The sequence below is a fragment of the Cardiocondyla obscurior genome, linkage group LG05, assembly GCF_019399895.1.
Source record: "Cardiocondyla obscurior isolate alpha-2009 linkage group LG05, Cobs3.1, whole genome shotgun sequence".
NCBI lineage: Eukaryota > Metazoa > Arthropoda > Insecta > Hymenoptera > Formicidae > Cardiocondyla > Cardiocondyla obscurior.
Genome location: NC_091868.1, coordinates 5,551,938 through 5,574,630, shown reverse-complemented (window position 1 = coordinate 5,574,630; position 22,693 = coordinate 5,551,938). Strand labels below are relative to the sequence as shown.

The following is a 22,693-nucleotide window of genomic DNA, read 5'->3' as shown; positions in this document are numbered from 1 at the left end:
CAAGTTTATTTAATATTTAATATACGGTAATTCAGAATGATCGATCGACCACTTCAAAAGTTACGAGACATTTATTAACGATCCATTTTCTTATTTTTTATTTAATCTCTTTATAATGTATTCATAAAAATTTTTTATTTCGATACTACGTTCTTTCTTTTCACAATTGCTGCAAATCTTTTGTAAAGTGTAAAAAAAAAAGTTTAAATCGTTTGATTTATTTCGCGAATGACTGCGAGGTTATTCTTGGGAGAATCGATCGACGCGAGGTGTCATGGTATCGCGACGGTGCTTTCGCAACCCAATTATCGCTGCCGACTTTATCACCGGTATATGGGCAACCGTCAGTTGAGTAATGAGCGTGGAGAACCGGTGCAACAAGTATCACAAGAGTCCGGTAGTCGTACGCAGGTCAACATCGATCGCGTTCGATTAAACATCTGGCTCGATCAATAGTACGTTTTTAAGTCTGCAATTTCCATCTTATTTTTTGCTTCACTGATTTTTGCATTTTATACGCACCCTGAAATAGACTATTTTATATCTCGGCTATCCATTAACAAGTCTTTTTTTTTTTTTTTAAGTTTTATCGATATTACATGTATACAAATTTAACATAATATTGTCGGGAATTAATAAGCATTTAATTTTAATTGCGAGTTATGTGACTTTTTTTATTTATTAGTTTACTGTATATACATTATATTAAATATACTCGGATCTAAAATATATTTCCGAGGTATTGAACATCCAATTGTAAAGATTGAGATATGAAAGCTAATGGAACGACAATAATAGTAACCTGCCGCCAGGCTATCATTCATACGCGCTATCGATAAAGGCCATTAAGGCGCGCGATGTGAAGAATCGAAGTAGTTAGAGCGTAAGTTAAAGCGAGCTTCGTGGAGCGTACGGCTAAAATATTCAGCGGGGAGCTGGCTACCCGGGAGATTATATCGGACTTCTTCGGTGCCTCTTCGCGGGGAACACTGCCATAAATCATGTATGCCAGTCGCCTTCCGCCATGTAAATTTATCGATTCCACGCGAGCCTTTCAATTTCAAGCGGCGACGCTGTCGACGTTACGACGTCGGGACGGAGACGTCACAGGTTCACGTTTGCACGTGACAAGTCTTTCGCGTTATTACGCGCCTCGCATACGTCGGACGCTTCCACGAGTTAAAGAGACACCGGCGAATCTCGCTTGTGATCGTGTCCGGCGACACTTCGGGACGGCACGCGAGTTAATCGGCACGCATTCGCGACTCTATAAAGGGCCCCGGGTGTCTATTCTCGTGTCACTTTATGATTGCGCACGACAGTGCAGCGAACTAGCCACTCTGTTAGGACTGCCGAGGACTAGTTACTAATTAGCTTTAAGTACTACGCAAGGCCGGGCCGTGATGTTACGGCACGCTCTTCGGAGATGGAGATGTCGGTCGATCGAAGGACAGTTATTTCAGCATTCGCCGCGCGGCAATGGCATTTACGGGAGAGCATCCGCTGAACTGGTTTTCTCCGGTAGGCTTCGATAATGCGACAAGCGGCACTCGTTTCGCGGAAAGTTATTGCGGGTAGAAATACCGCGAGCGATTTCTTCGTGACCGATGCGAAGCTCGAAAAACGATCTGAGAGTTTCGAGATCATAAAATACATTGTGATTTTCTTAATTATCTTGCGCGAGCTCCCGCGAGAATTGTATACGATCGACATTTGAGCAGTTAAATGAGAATTTTTTTTTTTTTCTGTAATTTTATTTTTTAATGATACATTCTAAAATTTTTTAAGTTAAAAGCAATTTCTTAAAATTATATGGATCGATATTATTACGTTTAACAGATTTGGAGATACTTTAAAGCGATTTTGCATTACGATTTACAGTTTATGACGGCCGAGGATAGCATGAGCGACGACGTATTCGAAATGGACGATGATCGTTCATCCACCGTCACGAACGTCGTTTCCGGAGGTCTCACGCCCGCGACCATAGAGCGACCCTTCGAAAAGACACCCTCGCCAACCGGATACCGCGATTACAAGCCACCTGCCGAAGTGCTCAGCAACAACTACAGCACTACTTTTAAAACGACGAGCGACTTCGACAGCGTAAGAAGCGCTTTGAAGAGGGACCAGCAGAGAGAAGATAACTTCGCGCACAAGGTAAGTTGCACAAAGCTACCCTTAAAACGACACGTAGTAAAATTCAAGTGGAATAACCCTCGTCTACAAATAGAATTAAATAGACGTCTCTCGATCCTCGTGAAATCTTTCTAGATTTTTTAAATATCGAACGCGCGTAAATTAGGCGAAAAATTCCCGCGTAATCGACGACCGTCGCTGATCGGGTAGATCACCGCGCTTCCTGAGATGCAATGGGATTAACCTTGCCTTCCGTGCCAAGGACAAGCCGGCCTCCTCTCCCCTGGCAAACCCGTGGAATAATGATCGGGAATGCCAGAGGTCCGTGGTAGCGGTGGTACGGCCCCCGGGACCGATTCCCCCGTCCTTCATTTCGCGTCTTCGCTTCTCTTCTTTGAGTCTCGCAGCTTCTCTTTCCTCCCGTCCACTCTCTTCCGTCTTTTTCTGCGCTTCGTCACGTCCTCCTCGTGTTGTTCGCGAGCGTGCGAGCGCGTCGCGGGCTTCCAACTCGTCGTAAGAATCCTCTCTCTACCTTCGCCGTCTCCTTATCTGCTCCCTTCGTTGTCTTCATTCGCATCCGGTGGAATGCGATTCGCGGATAAATTTACGCGTGTTAGATAACATCCATAACACCCTAAGCTTACCTCGTCCTGTTTGCGGACATCATTTTTCTCAGTGGTACACACGCATTCTTAATCGTCACTTTTGAGAATCGCAATGGGCGAATATAATATTTAAAATAATTTCTGTTTAATTTTTCTTACGTTTGAATAAGCACGAGTAAGGCGAAGGACAATATACGATTGCCGAAAACGCTCGAAAACCTTAGAATTTTTTTATTGATGGCAATTTTAACGATAAACGACAATTGCACGCGAAGTCGCGAATCGGTTTTTCAGCTCAGATTAGCCGAGAGCGATAAGGCTTCGCGCGACAGGCGCTAAATATAGGACGCGATCGAGGCCCGCATTGCACTTTTCCGCGCGTGACATTTAATTTTATGTTCCGAGCTGTATGCGCGACTCAACGCGCAATAAAGTAGAACCCAGAAGCCATCGGGCATTTTTTTTCCGGTCGTCCCGCTGCAATTAAGAAGAGGGTTCTCTCTCGTGACCACTCAACGTGGGACGGAAGGGGGGGCCAGAGAGGGGCGGCGGGTTTGAATAAGCTACTACACAGGGGGACCAAGTAAAACCGGTAGGGGGTCTACCATCTCTCGAGCCGGTTCTTGCCTTGCACTTTCTTCGACCGTCCGGGCACCTCGTCAGTACTCACTTCGTACCGCCTATAAAGGATAATTGAAGACCCCAGCGCGGCAACCAGCTTGATTTTTGCAGATTCTTCTCGGGAAGGGGAAGATAAATATCGAATTAAGGGGAGAGAACCGCGTAGTTTTTTCCCACCCACGTGCGTTTCATCTTGTTCGCGTTCAACGGCCCCGATCCTACTCCATCTTTGATCCTTCTGTACGTGATAAATCTAACAAAAGTTTGACGAACATTTTCTATCTGTATCGTGCACTCGGCGTTTTTTACGGCTCGCGGTAAATGCGAAATTTCGGTCGCGGAGAATCGACGCGGTCGAGATTGATTTTTCGAACGGAGGGCGCGCGTATATCTTTTTTTTCTTTTCTTTTTTTTTTTTTTTTTTTTTTTTTTGAGGGCAGTTTCATGATACAGTACGCATACTCGATTGAAACTCGGGCTAGACAATGCACCGCACACTGACCTCAACGGCGGTCGTGCATCTGGCGGGCTCGCGCAGTCGCATACCAATTGAGTTAGCGGCCGTGTGGTAATGCTGAAAGACGGCGGGAGGACGAAGCGGCGAGACCAACGGCATGTACACGTATACATCGAGGCATTCCGTGCGCGGGGTGAGCTATCTCGGGAGCTGATTTCCGGCTTTACCCTTGAGATCGCCAATTAATTTAACGCTTACGAGCTTGCAATGTCAGTGAGCGATTACTCGGACCGTCACCGTAGACAAATGTATTTACGGTCGTAATACTTTGACTTTTATAGAATTCAATTCTATTAAAAACGTTGTTGGGATATGTAATACATACAATTTTCAGTACCAATATTTTATTTTATTTTATTTTTTTTTTTAATTGATATTTGTGTAATTTATTAAAAAGAAAAGATTGTCGCCAACTACGAGACATCTTAGCGCCGCGAGAATGCTGAATATTTGTCAGGACCCTCACAACCGAAACGTGGAATGTGTTGTTTTATTTTTTTTTTATAAAACGTAGTCCTGAGCAAAAATCTCACGAAAGAATCTCTACCCAAGAATGCAGTTACAATATTTTTTTATTGATATGTGAAAGCAAGATGCACGACAAGAACGTCGTTAACAGAGGGAGAAGGATGAGACCGCGCCGACGACCGACCGCATTCACCGCGAGAAAAATCGCGACGTCCTCCGCGGTTTTACGGCGATTGCGAGGAAGATGCGCGATCTTTTCGCGTACGGGAACCGCATTTATTCGTTAAATCTTGTGTCGGTCGTGACGACGGCACGCCGCTGCGAACCGTCCCCGGAAATGGCGCGACGGATTTCTCGATAAGGGAACTCACGCTTGCAGATACTCAGCCGCGATTATGGTAATTCAGGTGCGATAACCTCGGTGATAAAGCAAATTTCCTGTGAACGCCACTTGATCCGCATTTGGGATCTCGAGAGTGTTCAGCGGAAAATTTTACGTCTTAAACTATTGATTAATGTTACTTCTTTCTTATCGGCAAATAGCGGTGGATCTCTGCCTCGTCCGAAGATCAGAGAAACGTAAGATGTGAAAATCATAAGATTACCTTTATCGAGAAACATCAAAATATTAAGCGAATATTTAGACAGATTAATTTGATTCATATTCGGTTGGGTTCCGCCGAATCGAGGTACTTGCTGGCTGATAAATTGATCGAGCTAGAGCTGCGGATGCTGGGCAGAGAGCGATAAACATATCTGCCACGTGTCCGTGTCATAATCGTAATCATAACGGAATATTTTTATGACGGATACTTTTCGCGATGTCGAACGAGGAATAAAAAAATTGCGTATTTTTATTTCTCCTCGCCGGCTTACGGGAAATAAATATTTCTCCGGTTTGCGATTTCATCCCATTCAAAGAGGGGACAAATTGGCTCTTTAATAACGCGCGGACGTTTAATGTAATTCCAAACTTCGTAAATGGTTGGCTTCTCTCTCTCTCTCTCTTCCCTTTAATGGTGCTGAGTTTGTCCCATTTGCGAGGAATGCGCGTGGCGGCACTCTCGATCGCGCGGAGGCCCGAGTTCATTTTGTGCTTGGCTGATTCAATCCCGTTCGGTAATAATCTAACCACCCGCAGCTGTTACATCGAGGAACAGCGAGTCTCTATTAAACAAGCGCTCGACAACCGCGACGGTGCGGCTCGAGTTATTTTTATCGCGTACGGCGTTGTCTACTTGTGAGATTTCTCGACGACGCGAAGGAGGAAGAGGAACTTGCGTCGCCGGCACTCCGTACTGTTACGCACGAAGCGCTATGCTGAACTCGAAGAAGCAAAACTAAACGAGAAATCGTCCTCGTACTTTATTATTTGTATGGGAGAATATTAAAAAGTTTTTGAAACTACGTTAAAAAGAAAAAAAAGAAAAAAAATATAATAAATATAGTATATGCGGCTCGAGGAAATAGGGAAAGTTTCGCGGCGCGAGAATCGACTTCGGTTTTTACGGGAGACAAGTGGTAAACGCGAATGATGACAAATGATGTCGCAAAACTAAAACGAAATATAATGGGTGCGTATGCACATTGTGTTTGTGCGTACGTGCAACGATGCGTGCCTATTGCTTCTCGCGTCGACGCCGAGCACCAGCCGAACGCATGCACGTGCATTCGCAAATGGTTCGATTCATTGCGGCGTGCTCTGAAACCGATCCACGATCACGCAGCTCGTATTCGTAATCGCAAAATACCATTGGGGCTTTTAATGTCGTAACCGGGCACCGAGCTTGCACCGGATAACCGCGCGAAATCGCTTTGACAACGAACGCCTCGTGATCGATCACAATTTTACACGCGACTTCTCGTTTTTCCTTCAATGCAGGGAGTGTTAAACTATACGAGCGTCAGATTTAAGAGTCCCAGGGCAAAATTTTCAAGTTTCATGGTTTTTATAAATGGAAAAGTATTTTTTCCTTTCTTTCTTTTTTTTTTTTCAATCCTTTACATCTCGAAAATCGTAAAATTAAAAAAATGTTTCAACACGCGGATTGTGAAAGTGATTGTTACAAGTGATTTGTCTCCGATTTCAAAATTATTATGTGGCTTTGACATTTACGTACCGAGCGCGTTTGAATATCCATTTACATCCATTTGTACAACAGGGCACGCGACATAAACGCTCGCATTGATTGTCTGATCGATTCGCATTGCTGGCGCATTATTGATGCTCAAGGCAGAACGCGAATCGTACACCTTGAGCGACCCATGCTCGCGTTTATCGGTCGTACCGTCGTCGTTTTTTCTGGTTTGTCCGCGTGTTTCTCTCTTTCTGCCTTGTTGAAGATTAGCATACGAATGTACACGACCTTGTCGCGCCATTGGACGTCGCGACATACGAAAAGCGGCATTGTGCACGACACTGTCGCATCTGAAAGCTGCTGAATATGAAAATGCGAATCGGAGTTTTCGAAAGTTTTCAGGAAAGCATAAGGAGAAGTGAAAACTATGGTAATATCGTTTGGCATGCCGATGACGTTATTTAGTTACGAAAAAAATAAAAGAAAATTTGGCAACGGTAGAATTTGCCTTTTTAATAGTAATTTATTATTTTTTATCATTAAGACATGTAAAAAGAAATTTTTTATTATTATCTTTTCCTTCTAAATAATTCTTCAAACTTTTACGCACGAAACATTTTTATTTTCCGGAGCCCTTGTGGGTCTCTCCTCGCAGATATTCCCGCTTTCAGGGCATCGAATATTTCACTAAATTTATACGTCCGTTTCCTCGTATTTTTCTTCGCGGCAGATTTCGCGCGCCTAGAACGCGAAACATAAAATCATTCTCCAACTGGAATTCCCGCATTCCGCGTCACCCTCCCTTTGTTCTTTCTCGTTCGCGCGTCTTACGTTCTCTAAATTTCCGTCGCCGGGACTTCCTTCGCGGCGGGGTTTCCAATCGTCGCGCAAACGGTGCAGTCTTGCCGACAGATTTTCATCCATTGAAGAGTACGATTCATTTATCGGATGAAGAAAATTTCCCGCTGTGGAGCTCGCGCGCGAGCCGCACGTCATCTTTTCCCTTTCGTAAAATACTGTCGCGTGGGACGATATCCCCTTTTTTTTTCTTTCCTCTCTCGACATTTATTTGCCCATTCAACGTTCACATTCTTTTAAAGAGCTTATCGAACGCCGCTGAGTATATGACGCCTCTTTGGCACGCCGTGTCACGCACGTTTGTTCTTTTTCTTCTCTCGCTCTCTTTTTTTTTTTTTTTTTTACGAACTTTGAGTGCGTCGCCGTTAAACGCGTGCGTAACGCGATATCTCATGCGTTTCTCGAGTACGGCTGCTGTGACGCGATGCACGTCGCGCACGCACACGAGGATGTATCGCATTCGCACGTGTACACGTTCGAGCGCGCACACCTCATGCAAATCAACAATGCAACCCGTATGCGATACGTGACGTGGTGTTATGGCATTCGCTTGTTAACGAGCAGCTCCTTTTCGACCGCTAGGATAGTTCCTGAAAAACTGATGCCGCGTTTCTAAAAAAGGAAGTCCGTGTTCTACAGCCTAGAATCCACGAGGAAAGTACTTACGATTTTTTTATAATATATTTAATTTTTTTATGACGCTGTTTTGCAAAAAGAAATATCGGTAATATTATTTATCGCGAGAATGATACAAAATGCACGCACGCGCTTATGACAAAACGCGGAGCGGAGGGTCGCGAGCGGTTCTCTCTCCGCTTCATCGGGAACCACGTAGGAAGGACTCGTTCGGCAGGATCTGAGCACTATCGACGATCGCGACTGCCTGCGAATCCTGCAACATCTCGTTCGTAAATCTTTACGGCTTGTCTTCATGGTACGTCGGTTTTACGATTGCACTTTTATGACGGCTCCGTAACCGATCGCGTACTCGGCTTTTACACTTCCGTCGCGGTTACGAGCTACTTCGAGATGTACTCGACTAAGAAGAGTTCGTTGATATTATTAATAATTGACAGTCGTGCTTTCTCACCGGAAGGACGGTAAGTTTAACCGACGGGATTAGCCGACAATTACGTCGTTTGTAACTCGCAGCCTTAATTACAGAACTACGTTTTCCAGTATGTAATCTTTCCGTATAATATCGCGACGTTATCCGCTAGCTGAGATTTTGCCATAACAGAAATAATCGCACATAGAAAAGCTTTGATTTATGTCATATGATACGATACAGTTTTGTCGCGACGATTGCGCGATCGTGAAAGAGGTAATTGTATATTTACGTGCTCTGAAAAGCACGAAATACCCGTAGATCGTCTCTAAACGACTAGATGCGAGAAAACAATGATTGCAACTGATTGTGTGAAATCGTTATTCGGCGGTGTGCCCGCGATAACTGCCGGAAACGCGTTCGTTGCGAGAATCGAACGGTAGCTGGACTTTATGCTCGTCGATAAATTCTCCCTCATCGATAAAGATAAATGAAGTGTGTTTAATGCATTTTTGTATGAAGAGCTGAATCTGGTTTGATTTTTTTCTACAGAATTTTACATAGCCTCGATAGACTATGAAAATTGATTGTTACAATTAACTGATACAATAACTGATATTTTACGGATTCTCTAATTTATAATTAATACTGTGATAAAAAGAAAATTAATTATATTGATATATTATTAATTATATTATTTATAGTAATACTTAATTTTTAAATAATTGATTTATTAATAAACTGAGCTACTCACTATATTAATTAATATTAGAGAGAATATTTGTCTTGTTACAAGAGTCTCTAAAACGAATATATTTATGTTATATCTTATTAGCGAGATATACGATTTCGGTACTTTAATTCGTTAACTTTTTTTCAACTTCGAATCTTTATGCTATACTTCAAAAACTGATGTTACAAAAATAATTGTTCGCCTGGCGATACATCAAACTCTGAAAAGCGTTTTCACGCAACAAAATTGTCGCACAACGAAATCCTCTCCGACTCCCAGCGAGCTTTTAATGTTCGCTCACCCACTGCGATTACCGGCAATTAATTGAAAACGCTCGGCAGCGGCGACACAACCTACAAAGAAACAATGGGGTTTCATCGAGGGTGGAGGAATGGGGAGAACACAGAGGTGGATTATAGAAGCGAGAGAAAATGAGGGGGAGGGAAATAGGGAGAAAGAGAGACAGGAAGAAAAGGGGATCACGCAAGAGAGAGCGAGAGAGAAGACGGGATAGGGAGGGCAGTGAATTAAGTTTCTCCGCCCCTGAGGCCGACACATTCGCCGACTTCGTCACGACCACCCCCTGAGGGTACCGCGAATCTTTCAATAGAAATTCTGTCGCGAAGGGGACGCCGCGCCGCCTCGAGGCGCTCGGGAATTATAAATTCACGTTTAGGATCTTCCAGGCGGCCCCGAGATGTCTCGTTTGAAAAACGAGATTTCGAGAAGCGGATCAAATCAAAGTTTCGCGCATTTTGGTTGCCCTTGGCATTTTTTATTAAGGGCAGCCCTTAGAGAACGCCAATCGTGACTTTAAAACGGACGAGATAAGACGAGGGATGAAAAAAGTTTTTTCGTGATAAAATAATTCTGAGCATTAGCTTGCGTTACAAATTTTATCTTCTTCTTCTTTTTTTTTTTTTTTTTTTTTTTGCACAGGTGAGCCTCTAACGGTTCTGACAATTTTACAGTTTGTAGAGTATCTGATTGAACGCCACATACATTGTGATACTTTGTAGGTCGATTCGGTTACTCTGAGAGAATTTATCCCCGAGCGTAACACGCGAGTACTATCAATAGTAATGGCTCTCTAAATTTTTGAACGCGTCGGATCATATACACAACCGAGAGAGAATCGCCAGACGCGACGCGCGAATGTCAGGTCCAAAATGATACTTTTGGTATGTCCATAAAAAAGTACATTTATATTTCAATATCTGGCGTATATGGATATTTCCTTTTTCATCCGCCGGCAGTGAAACAGCGAATGATACGCAGGGGTGTCAAGAGCATTTGTGTTATTTAACCACTTATTGCTCACTCGCTGACATTTTACGAGGGAAGGACAATGGAAGCGCACCTGCTAAACCATCGGTGCACGTTGGCACAGTCCTACCTACGTTATTGCGGACCTTGTTCTTCGTCCTACCATTAGCGACGTTCTCGCGGCGATAAACTCTCAAACCGCACGTATTAATCCTGCGCTAAAAAATGCCGTTGTTCGACGTTGACGGTGGCCCCTAGTATCGAACAAAAGTGAAGAGATCGTCTCCGTGAGTTCCTTTCTTTCCGCTATAAATTATCCGCCACGAAGTCGTTACATTTCCTCGCTTTTCGATGCATACGCTTTACGATATTCTAGCCGAGATGCACGCGACATAAATCGTAACGTATAACGTTCGAATAAAAAGAGAACGCGAGATCTTCGTGTCGCACGAGATGGGACAAAACCAGCGGAGTCTGCCTTAAATTTTTTTCTTTTTTTTTTTTTTAAGCGTTTGACGTCAATCGAACGCGCTACGTCTTTACTATTTATTCTAATTTCGTTTTCCCATCGAGTCCAGTATCGAATGCCGTACTCATTTAAACGGATCGCCGCTTGGTTTGCTATTGAGAACAATGTTGATGGTCCGCGGCGGATCGATCCGTTCTCAACAAGCGTCTCTAGATTTCGAGCCAATGCGAATTGATATCGAGTGGAAGATGGACTCCGGTTGCGTTGCTACGCCCGCTCGCTTATCGTCGCAATCGACTACGACATTGCTACTGATTGCAAACTACCGTGGTTTATTGCACACTCGATGCACCATCGCGGCGTTGTTTTCCTTTCATTCTTTCTCTCTCTGTTTCTTTTGTGCACTGGTAACGTATCCAATGAACAGAACAGACTCAAAATAGGACCGTGATTGCGCTTGGACACATCCGACTTGACTAAAACTAGAAAACCCAATAGCTCCTCGTAATCGTGTTTGCAAACGCGTTTTTCTTCTTTTTTTTCGTATTCTTGTTTATTTTTGCCGAAATCGTACAAAATGCAATCGAGGAAATATTCACAACTGCGACAGTCCGCAAGAAGCGTACGTGTGAAAAGATATCTTATTTAGAAAACAAACTTTCGAGCAAATATTCGCGACGCGATCCGGAGAAGTGGAAAACGCTCGCGTGTATTAATTGGATAGTGAACTTTTTAAAGACCGTAGTCGTGATACATAAATGGTTTTTCTTCGTTTACGGCAAATGAAACGTTTTTATCAAATTATTAAAGTTTTCTTAAATTAATCCAGGGTACATTCGCGTGTGTGCTTACAGACAATTCTCCTCGGTGATAGCGGAGTTGGTAAGACTTCGTTATTGGTCCAGTTCGATACCGGAAGATTCCAGCCGGGGAACTTTGCGGCCACCGTGGGTATCGGTTTCACGGTAAGTCATACTGCGCCGAGATATTTAATTAAAGCTTTCCAGCTCGGTGAAACCGTGGAATTCAACGGAGGGGGCCCCCTCGCTATTACAATATTATTTTGCAAATGTGAATTCAACGAGAGCCTTCCATGTGCATGCAATTTCCACTCTTTTTTTTCCATTTTCGCTCTCACAGATCTATTAGATTAATCATATTCGTCGGCTGGTAATTATTTTTATTTATCATCTATCGCGAATTATTTTTTAATAATCTGTATGATAATGCACTTTTTTTTTTTTAATAAAGAGTGGTGATCGAGCTGGAAAGTATTATATGTATTTCTGTAGTTATGTGTTCTTTGTTCGGTAGACTATTAGTTGCGATACCGATGCACGTATCGAGTAGAATTACAATGTCGCCATACGATGACGTATCAACGTCTGACAATGCGAGCAACGTATTTATGCACGAGCCCAACGACCGTGAGATGCGTTCGCGTGCGTTCTGTGCAAGCTTTGTCTCGGCACGTTACGTATTAACTACCACCTCGGAAATCTTCGATCTTGTATAACGGTGTAGTGTCCAAACGATAACACAGAAAGATACCTAACGTGATATCTAAACTTTAAAACTATTTATATAAAATAATTATTCTCTTCTTTTAAATGTGAATTATATTAATCGACTGTATATTTTCTGTCATTGCATCACAGATGCAAATTTTGTCTATTACCCGACGTATCTAAATAGAAAATCTTTAAGGCTGTTATATACGCTCGCATATACATTTGGCTTCGAGTCCTTAACGTAAAATAAACCTAGAGTGAGCCGACAAGAAGCAAAAGTAAACGTGCACCACTTGCGAGTCCCTGTCTGCATCGCTGCAGGTAGCGTTGCCACTTTCATGCCCCAAATACGACGATACATCATTCGCCGTACTAGCCCCCACGAGCGGTTTGGTAATCCCCGGAAGGGTGCGAAGAGATGGGACATTGCCAACGCCGCTCTATGCATACTGCATTGTGTAGATTCTGCACACGCGTATCTACATCGCGTATCTAAAACGTCGGCGCGTCACTTGCCGTCGCGGCGTCAACTGAATATTTATGGCATTTTTCTCAGTCTTGTCGCGGAGAAATTTGATTTATAGTTTACCGATTTCGAGAAGGCGAAAAGAAATTGGGCGAGACCTTGGGGAGGAGGGGGAGGGAGAGATACCGTCAGAGAACAATTTGCATTTGATGTTTTCGCTACCGGACCGACGATTATCGGGGGCACCAGCCACGAAAAAGAGCCGTTCGGGCGAACAGGAGGGCCCCCCCCCTTTCCCTTTTGTTCGGCACTCAATTCCCCAATCTCCCCTCACGACACGAGCTTTCACGTGGCCGTCGAAAAGACGAGGAGATACGAAGGGACGGAAGAGAGAAAGGGAAGAACGATAGGTCAGGGATTTACAGAGGCGTTTGTATTGAGGTTTTCAGGTGGTTAGCTTATTCGCCTTTGATGGAAGCGCCGGCAGAGAAAGTCTTTGTGATAAACTATGCAATTACGGGGGAGGAAGCGTCGGTAGCGGCCGACTCGCGAATCGTCCGGGGAAGTGGCTTTAACGCGACCTTGGCATTTATCAAGCGCATAGTACGTGTCTGTCGGTCCGCGGTCGGTCATAATTCTTCATCGCCGAGTCGATTATCCGAGGAACGCGCCTTGTTGCGCGAATCTCCCTGGAATTTCGCGCGCGCGCACAAAACGATATCCCAATAAAAAGAAAGGAAATTTAACGGGAGGGATTCTTTGGCGTTCAGACAAATGGAGAACCGCAAGATTATTCGCGCGTGCACGTGGGTTGAGAACTGTGTTCTCCGCGTGTCCGGAAGGCATTTCGTTACGCTTCCGCTTTATTTCCGCAAACGGAAGCCAACGCGACGAGCAGAACGTGGATGTCGATCCGTTGATTGTAGGGCGCATCGAGTTTCTTCGCTTTCCGGAAGACATTTCGTGTCTTCTTCGATCGCGCTAGCAGTCGGCTGTCGTTTCGCTAACAGTTCGAGAAAGTTGAAATTGCTTTATCAAAACGGCCGTCCCGCCGGGACAGATTTCACCGGTAGCGCGAGAGAGTCTGTCTTAGACGCTCTCCCGCGCATGAAAGTTTCATTTCATTATCGGAGCCGAGGAACGTCGCATCGCCGACAGATGTATGCGCGACCCGGAGAAATCCGCTAGCACGATTCTCGAGGAACGGTGATTAATATTGAATTGAAAAATGTTCGCGTATCGGTCGCACGATCACGTTTTACGCTGGCGGACTTTGAATATCGGCGGGTTCGAATAAAACACGACATTGCTCGTTACGATTATTTACACGTTCATCTCGCGCAAATAAAATCCTCTTTCTGTCTCGCTCCTACTCCGTTATGTAAATTCTTTTTTTTTTTTTTTTTTTTTTTTTGCAAATAGCTTTTACCCAGCTGTGTATTTTAAATCTATTAAAGCTTACAAAGGAGCATTTGCACAGGGATATTAATTATGGGAGTTGTTTTAATTCAATATATTTTATGTGTTTACAACAGTCGGTTTTGTTTAATAATGATCTCGCTGTGACGCAAGTGAGAAAGACAGAGTGCGAGAGAGAGGAAGAACAGAGAGAGGAAGAGAGTGGTCGGATGTGGCCTGTAATCAGCGCCGGGAGTCTCCCTTTCTATAAATTTAATCCGTACCGTGGAAGAGTCGATAGTCAGAGCTAATTAATTACTGCGAGAATTCCAGCTCAAGTTAAAGACCGTTATAGTTAATCAGCGTCCACTCAACGGGGAAGAGTCGCGCGGTGCTAATTAAACGCTTACGCGCACCGAACGTCCATCTTGTTAATTAATCTCGGCTCGCTCAATTAAGTGTATCTCGCGAAGTCTCGGCGTGTACCTTTATTATGCGTCGTGTATAATACCGGTATTATTACTTAAATACGTGAGAATGCGTGATATATCGTGGCCGTTAATTCGCCCGGCCGCTCAGTGCCGAAGGTAATAAAAATACGAATAATACGTATCGGTCAATGCGCGCACGTGAAAATAATTAGTATTGTACGATTTTGGAATTACGGTAATCGGCTTTGCCTCGATTCTCATTACGTAATTACAGTTTGTATTTGATGGTCATCCACGTTCCGCGATTGATGCGAATCCCGTTGAGTCCGTATCGATATACACACAGCGGTTTCTATCATGTAATCCGAACATTATTCATCTGCTTGAACGAGTAAGGGATTAATATTCTCCTTTAGAATTTTATTTTAAATTAAAATTTCGATTAATATTCTATTTTGTTTTTACTTTTAATTTCTGTCTCGATTTTAAGTAAGCGCAAAATGTATTACAAATGTAGAGGAGAATAGTCGAATAGAAAGGTCTTAGCGTCCGTGGCTTTGCAATGACAAGGAAGTAAAATGGACCGTGATCACATTGAAGCTCGCTAGGGTATAAAGCAGAGAATGTGAGAAAATGCCGTCGGAGCGATCTTTGACAAGACGCGAAAGAGGAGAAGACAAAGCGTATGCGTCCGCCCTGCATTGAGACACTTAGGCAAAAAGGTAAGAGAATCGAGGGATTGCTGGCGGAAAGATGAATAAAGGAAACCGAAGGAAGTCGTGTGCGATGTTAGGTATGGAAAAAAAGTGGTGGCCTGCTTTCAGATGCGAAATATTGTGTGAAACGCGTCGAAGAGATTTCTAAAATGAGATCGTACTAAAAGCTGTGTCTTGTCGTTTGTGTTATTTCATATATATCATACGCTAAACTAAAATTAAAATTATATATATATATATATATATATATATATATATATATTTTTTTTTTTTTCCTCGCAGAAAAATATATAAAATAATTAAAACAAAAATATAGCATAAAAGCGCGAATCGATAGTACATTTCCTTACGAAATAAGGAGTGAAAGGTAGAAGTAAGAGTAAAATTGATTATAATTTTAAGAAGCGAGTAAGAAGGAGGTAGACGCACGTTCTTTCCTTGTCTTTTTCATTGTGGGCAACCGGAATATCGAGGGTTAAAAGAACGAGGGGAAGAGGTGAGCAATAAATCACTCGTGCCGACAGTGCCAAGTTAGGCTGCGCCACGTGACGAAGCAGATTCGGTTCTTTTGCTTTTTTTTTTTTTTCTCTTCTGCTTCAAGTTCCTCTCCTTGCGCGTGAAGGAAAGTCTCGTGGCGAAACCGTACCAATTTTCAGAATATCTATCAAATTGCTTGCGTATACTTAAGCGTATCAATTTCGTCTTACTTACTCGAAGTTTCCTCATTTTTCATCAAACACGTAAAAAGAAAATGGTGTAGCGATTAGATTTTATTAAAAATTCACTTAAACTAAAAGTATTATTCGACACATATAATTTATTATACAATTGACTACGCACAGCAGCCGATATATGATTAATATCTATTTAAACGGTCATTTGTAAAATAGTTTAACGACGTTTATTTATGGCATTTAGTTTTATATGAGGGACCCTCATATAAGTACTGTGTAATCTAAAGTAACTGTAATGTGTGTCTTATCTCTTATTTGGTTTTCTTCTTTTTTTCTTTTTTTTTAATTCTGCGATAATAAAGTTCGTTTTAAAATTATAAAAATTATAGTGGGTACTTGCGGAGTACCCGGAGATCAAGGGGAAATTTTCGATTCGCTTTACGACATAAAGGTGATATGATTACAGAGCAGCGGCATCGCTCGCATGACTATAAAGCTTTTAATTACGCGTAAACTTCTCGCTGATCTGTTTAAGATGAACATCTGCGTCTATACCACAACCGCGCACGTATGCATGATAGAAAGGGGAAGGATAGGAAACACGTAAAAGCAAGGAAAGCGAGCGGGAAGACGTCGCAAATGCAGGTTGAGACGCGCGTCTGGTCGCTTAATTATATCGGACGTTGATTAACTGCGCCTGTGGCTCTTCATTAAAACGATTAAAAAAAAAAAAAAAAAAAAAAAATATCTGTATCAACCGAAAACTAAATCTGCGATGTGAAGCGAGCAGCCATCCGTGGAATTTTCTCCCCCGGCGATTAAAATGACTGCCGAGAGAGACGTAGAATGCTCATTACGTTGACAGCGTCCAGTCGTCTCGTATTATCGAAATAATTGACTTCGACCGCGCGAAAGAGCGGCAGGTTTACCTCTCACCCGAATTCCACGTATTAATTGCACCCGTGCTTCATTATTCGGCCTCGCTTCGGGTTCGCTACAATCTATCTTTTACGGTCACTATACTGTCCGCGGGCAGATCCGTAGTTTACCGAATTCAGATTTATTACTTGCTTTCGATATATGCGTTTCTGGCCGGCGATATTTACCCTCGCGCTTAATTCCTTTCCGCTCTAAATCCGCCTGTGTGCGTTTGCTTCTCTCGCAGCATACACGGCGCCAAGGCGAACTTACTAAGAGATAGCCCGAAAGCGCGATTTATCGGTGGTCTCCTCGCCGCGGTGGGTTCCCTCGGCGGAGCGCCTCGCTGCGAGAAGATCAAACGTGCATCGTTGTACCCAAACACGCGGTTTGCGCGCAGTCGGCGAGGATGGTGCCGGTGATGCTCGAGTCGTCTCGGATCGTTTTGCTCCTGCATGCACCGCCGGTACGAGAAAGGCTCGGACGTTATTCTGGTCACGAACTCGAGGCCCCCCTTTTCGCTCTTCGTTCTTCTTGCTTCACTCCATCTCTGCGGTCATTCTTTCACTTCTACCTTCGCTCGATGCCGCGATCGCTGTTCCGTCGTGACGTCGCCTTATCGATATTCACCCCGATTTGCTCTCGTCAAAAAGTCACGTTGAAAGAAATTCGTAACTGTTTTATCGTCGAAGAATTATTTAAAGGAAAGAGGCGGATGAATGAATAAAGGAGAGACCTCTGGATTTGCGCGATTAAAATCTCGAATAAATATCTTCTCGGAAAAGATTAATGTCTCACGTCTGATTTTACGAGACGGAGCGCTAGACAGTTCGCGAAGTCTGTATCAAGTCTCGTTTCAACGCGAGATGCGCGAACATTTTTCTTTCTTTTTCGAGACAGGGTGACTGCACTCGCGTGGTTATACCGCAAAGGTCAATATCGATCGGCGGGGGGCATCGCGGACACGTTTTTCACGTCTTTTATCGGCGCGATGTAATCGCCGATCGTTTACATAGTTTTCCATAAATCATTGGCCGCGGCGTACAGCGAATAATTCCCGCGGTGCGGGGTAGGCGAGGGTGCGAGAGCGCGCGATGTGTCCCGTCGCCGTCGACGATATCGAATTACTCTTTCAGGCGGCGTGATCGCGATAAATTGTGCCGCGGATTAATACCACATCTGCCTGTTGCTCTGGGTCCCGTGTAATCTAATCGAGGCCGAGTGTAAACTGCATCGCTGGAAGATCGGGCCGCGCGAGGGCGGCTAACATTTGTCGTTGATTATTGGTTTTCGATATTGTTGCTGCGCGTTTCCGAGGCGCGTCAACCGCGTTTTCGCCTCGGAAATAATCGCCCACGTGCGGCCGCACGGCCAGATCGATTAGGGAGATTAAATTAGTGCCGCGCGCGTTGTTTAAGGCGCTCTCTCTGATGTACGATTTCGTCGCGCAATTTAATTTCTTTTATTTCAAGATTTTTTCCCTCCCCGCTGCCCTTCAAACCGGCGGATGTTTGACTGAAGTTAAGTAATATTTTATTTCGATCTATCGTCGATAGCAGTGCTCTTCGGGAGTCACGCGAATGGGCGACATTTGGATCGTCAATCACGAACGAGTCGCGAGAACTTCTTTATTCGATCTTTCTTTTCCCGTAGAATTTTTCATCGCTCTCTCTCTATTTCTCTCTCGTTTACGGCACCGTTCCGCTACAGCCTCCGCGGTCTCATATTCGTCAGCTTTCGCTCTCCCATTTCTCGGTTCTTGAATTCTCATTTAAAATCCCGTTACGTGTGTTTACCTTTCATTATCGCGCGCTTGGACGGCTGCGGGAAGATGATCGTGCAAACTGGAGGCGACCGTTTGGAAAGGACTTCCTCCCACTCTGGTGAATCCTATGGATTCACGCGTTAAGGCCCGTCGCTCCTATCCCCTCGCACGGGCCCGCGTTGAAAAAGGTCAGGCGTGAACGGCCCGGAACGGCCCACGCCCTTAAGTACTCCGTACTTCTGCCATTTTGAAAGCGAGAACGGGAGACCTGTGCGTTGGTCCCGCGTCGGGAAGACATCCGACATCTGCCGACCGAGGGGTGGCACAAACGAAGTCATCTGACCGCTCGCGGTGTGCAAATAGCCGCTCTCTTATTTTTCCCTCCGCGTCGTCACCCTTCTGTCCATTACCGAAGGTGGGCCCCCTTTCCCCGTTCGTTCCCCCCCATTCCCGTCGTGATAGAGAAACGTGCGTTTCGTTTATATGGCTGGAGGCGCCCCTATATGTTTTCCGTATTCCGAGTTCCATGTTGCCCGAGCGGCGGAAGGGGACGGGATTCTCGGTGGGGCACCCTTTCAGTAGCGATGGGTTGGAGTCGTTCGCGGTAGATCGATCGCGTACTCCAATTCGAAACAACGCTTCGTCCTTAACATTTGACGATTTTCGTCGACCCACGTTTTTCTTCGTGGAAAGCGGGGGACTTTGCCACGGAGGTCATCGTCGTGATCGTCCACCACCGATCTCTTCGGGCTGTCCTCTTATTATTTTAACGTTGTACTACGCGCTGGCGCAGGCAGCTGGCATTTAGTTAACCTTTCGTTCGTTGAAATCAACAATCTTCAGTCTACCGTGTCGACTACGGCGCACCGACGTGTCGTCCGTTCTACCCTCCCGCATTTATGCCTTATTAATTTTTTTAGCCGACACTTGTCTTTTTATACGCGTTACTACGTCACTGCCATCGCTGACCGGGGGTTGAGCTAATAAACTCCCGGCCTCCGGGGTTCCCCTCGCAGTGGGACGCCCGATAGCAGACTTTGCCCACTTGGTCTCCTCCGTCTGCGTGCACGTGTATACGCGTAATGCGCGTACACTTTTGCCCGTAAGACAAAAGAGAAAGTCTTGGAGGGAAAAGGAAGGAAGAAGCGCGTATATTAAAAGCCCTGACGGTGTATCTTTTCATCGACATGTACACCGAGATTTTTTCACGACGATGGAGAAAAATACGAGGACGCGCGGAAAAACTTGAATTAAAAACGTACAATAGAATAATGGGAAGAAAAGGGGACGCGATAAAAAACTGTCTTTAAATTTGTTTTAAGTAACGTGAAAGAGAAAGACGACGTGGAAGAAGAGATGATACAAAGACGCCGCTCGAGGATTAGTTGATCGCTTTAACTTTAGTGGTACTTAATGGTATTAGTTGTACGCAGCGTATAATGGCACGTTCAAAACGAGGTACGGTTATACGCGTGTAATAAATGGGGGACAAAAAGGGACGAGGGATATTCAGCAATTGAAACACTGACGTGAGCCGCGCGTTGCAGTAGATTGATGCAAAGTGTACAAAACCAGGGCGGGCTAGGAGCTGTCAAATGCATAATTTGCGAAATTGCCGAGGTTCGCGGATCGAAATTTGTTGCAAAACGGGTTTTACAACAATTTCGCGGTCGGCGCTGGTGGCTGTGAAAATTTAAGCGGTGTACGCAACGCGAAATACACTCGTCGCAGTTCCGCGTGACTTCGCGATAAAAGCTCATAAAATTATTTAAATTGAAAGAAAATCTTCTCAACAAAAAAAATATTTTTAAATAATCGAATTTATTCAATAAAATCAACTCCATAAATTTGTAGCTAACATAAAATGCGATTTAACTTAGCAAATATCACACGCTTCTACACGACATAATGCATAAGAAAGGCAAGAGAGAAATTTTCAAATGCATATCAACAGTTCTAATAATGCACGTTTTGTAATGACGGGTTCCAATAATTAAAATGAAATTGCACAGAATCGTAGAATTATGATTATGATAATTCATATCCGACTACGTAGATCATTTATTTAACGAGGAAACACAGCTATTGATTGTAAATCCCGCAGCATATATAATTCACGCTTTGATAATGACATCGCGATTTCCAGAAACTGACTAATATTTATCCAAGCAAAACTGCGTTGCATTGTAATATATAAAAAAAAAATCTCTTTACGTATGACATTTCAATCTAAAACATTTGCAGATTAAATAAAACATGAAACTGGTTATTAACGTTACGGAGTTCGTATATGAAATATCTAAAACTCAAGAGCTGTGTAAATATTTTTCAAATCGAACAAAAAACGTATCGAATTCAAATAACTATTTTTTCTATTTTAAAAAGGAGATGTAGAGATTTAATTGTTACCGCTTTTTTGCGCTGATTGATTTTCTCGCTTGGCTCTTTTCGTGCTGCGAGAGTAAATGTCAGCTGTCAAAAAGTTATAGTTTGATAGTTATAAACGACAGGGTTATCGCGATGCGTCGCGATACTTTTTTTTTCTCGCTCGAAATGCGCGCCTTGTAATATCTAATATTAAAACGAGGAGTACAATTACTTGCTGAGAACGATACGTGTTTATACGATATTTTTAATTATTCTATCAATACTATAAATAGATTGTTTTATGAATTTTTTTCGCGAGCAGTTTCCGTATGCGTCACACGTTCGAAGAAAATTTCTAAAACATTTTTCGCGGTTAGCATTTTGAAAGTGGCTTACTTTTGGTTAAAGAAGAGATCACATTTAAAAGTCAAGTTGCATGGTAATTTTGTTAACCTACTCGGCTCCAACTTTTTATTTGAATAGCGATCGAGGAGCGGAAAGACGCATGATTTTCTTAAGCGTGGAGAGAGCAACATCAGAACCTATAATAAATCGTTTCGGGTATCGTGAAAAAGAAACGACTCACGAGTGGCTTTTTTTTTGCTTCCTGGGATGAGGAGAGCCGGAAAAATGATTTCCGCGGAGAAAGATTCGGACCAATTTGTTCGCATCCTGCGTTCCCCACGGACGCCGACAGGGAAAAATGCCAATGAACAAAAGACGATTTTTTTCTATTTGGTACTTTGACATACTAATAGATGCTGTATCGATCTTTTAAATGACAAGGCTAATCTGTTATTTGGACGCTAATTGAGGTTTATAATTAAGATTCCAATGTGAACATCATAGAAGCTCATACATTTTTGAACACACATCTTTAAAAGATTGTACGATATCTTTTGAGAACTAATTCTTTAGCTAGAACCATAGATTCCATTACACAAATAGTATCAATATCAGTATAGCACCGGCATCAGATGGTTCGTAAGAGTTCGATTAAAAAAAAAAACTTCAATCGGGAGGAAGCAGCTGAGATGTATCCAAAGACGTGAAACGATTATCTGAATGAAAAGTCAATTTGATACCGAGTAATTTATCTTTCGACATGTTATCTATTATATATAACGACGCTAGATAAAGTACGTTTGGCAAAATTGTTCTTTCATTATTCTTTAACGTTACTGTTCCGGAATTATTTATTGATGCTGCTCGTAGTTTTCCTTTACGTTCATTTTTACAAATTGTGTTAGGGAATAAATTAATAATTAATTCCTCCTTAATTATGGATTTACGGTTGTGCACAACATTAATCATTGCGCTGCATACGTGTAATCTCTCGTGACAGCTAATATGACGCACTTCCATAGGGATCGATTGAGGTGCGTGCGCGGTGCAATCATGTCAAGTACGCAATGATCGTAAGATCGAAACTCAAGCGATTGTACGATAATGACGTACGGACGGTCAAAGGCGTTCTCTTCTCGTACCTGCCACTTTCCGGTCGGCGTTGAGAAGTACTTCATCTTCTCAAAAGACCAATCTCGAGAAGACCGCTGACCACATCACCGCCTAGGGGGAACATCGCTAAAACTACTGCAGAATGTGACAAGCGTTCAGTTATTTTTTCTGCTGTTCCCTACAACTT

The 22,693-nt window shown here is 43.4% G+C and overlaps 1 protein-coding gene across 5 annotated transcripts in view; it reads left to right on the top strand.

Annotated features, from left to right (window-relative positions):
- LOC139102570 (ras-related protein Rab-37) overlaps positions 1–22,693 on the top strand; it is a 119,224-nt gene that overhangs the window by 66,494 nt on the left and 30,037 nt on the right. For 4 of the 5 annotated variants that reach the window (XM_070656569.1, XM_070656570.1, XM_070656571.1 and 1 more), the window contains 2 exons: positions 1,882–2,160; positions 11,657–11,767. In XM_070656569.1, coding sequence (XP_070512670.1) covers positions 1,882–2,160; positions 11,657–11,767 — 390 coding nt within the window. Of the gene's footprint in view, positions 1–65; positions 456–1,881; positions 2,161–11,656; positions 11,768–22,693 lie in introns of those variants that run through there. The other variant, XM_070656575.1, reaches the window with a different exon arrangement.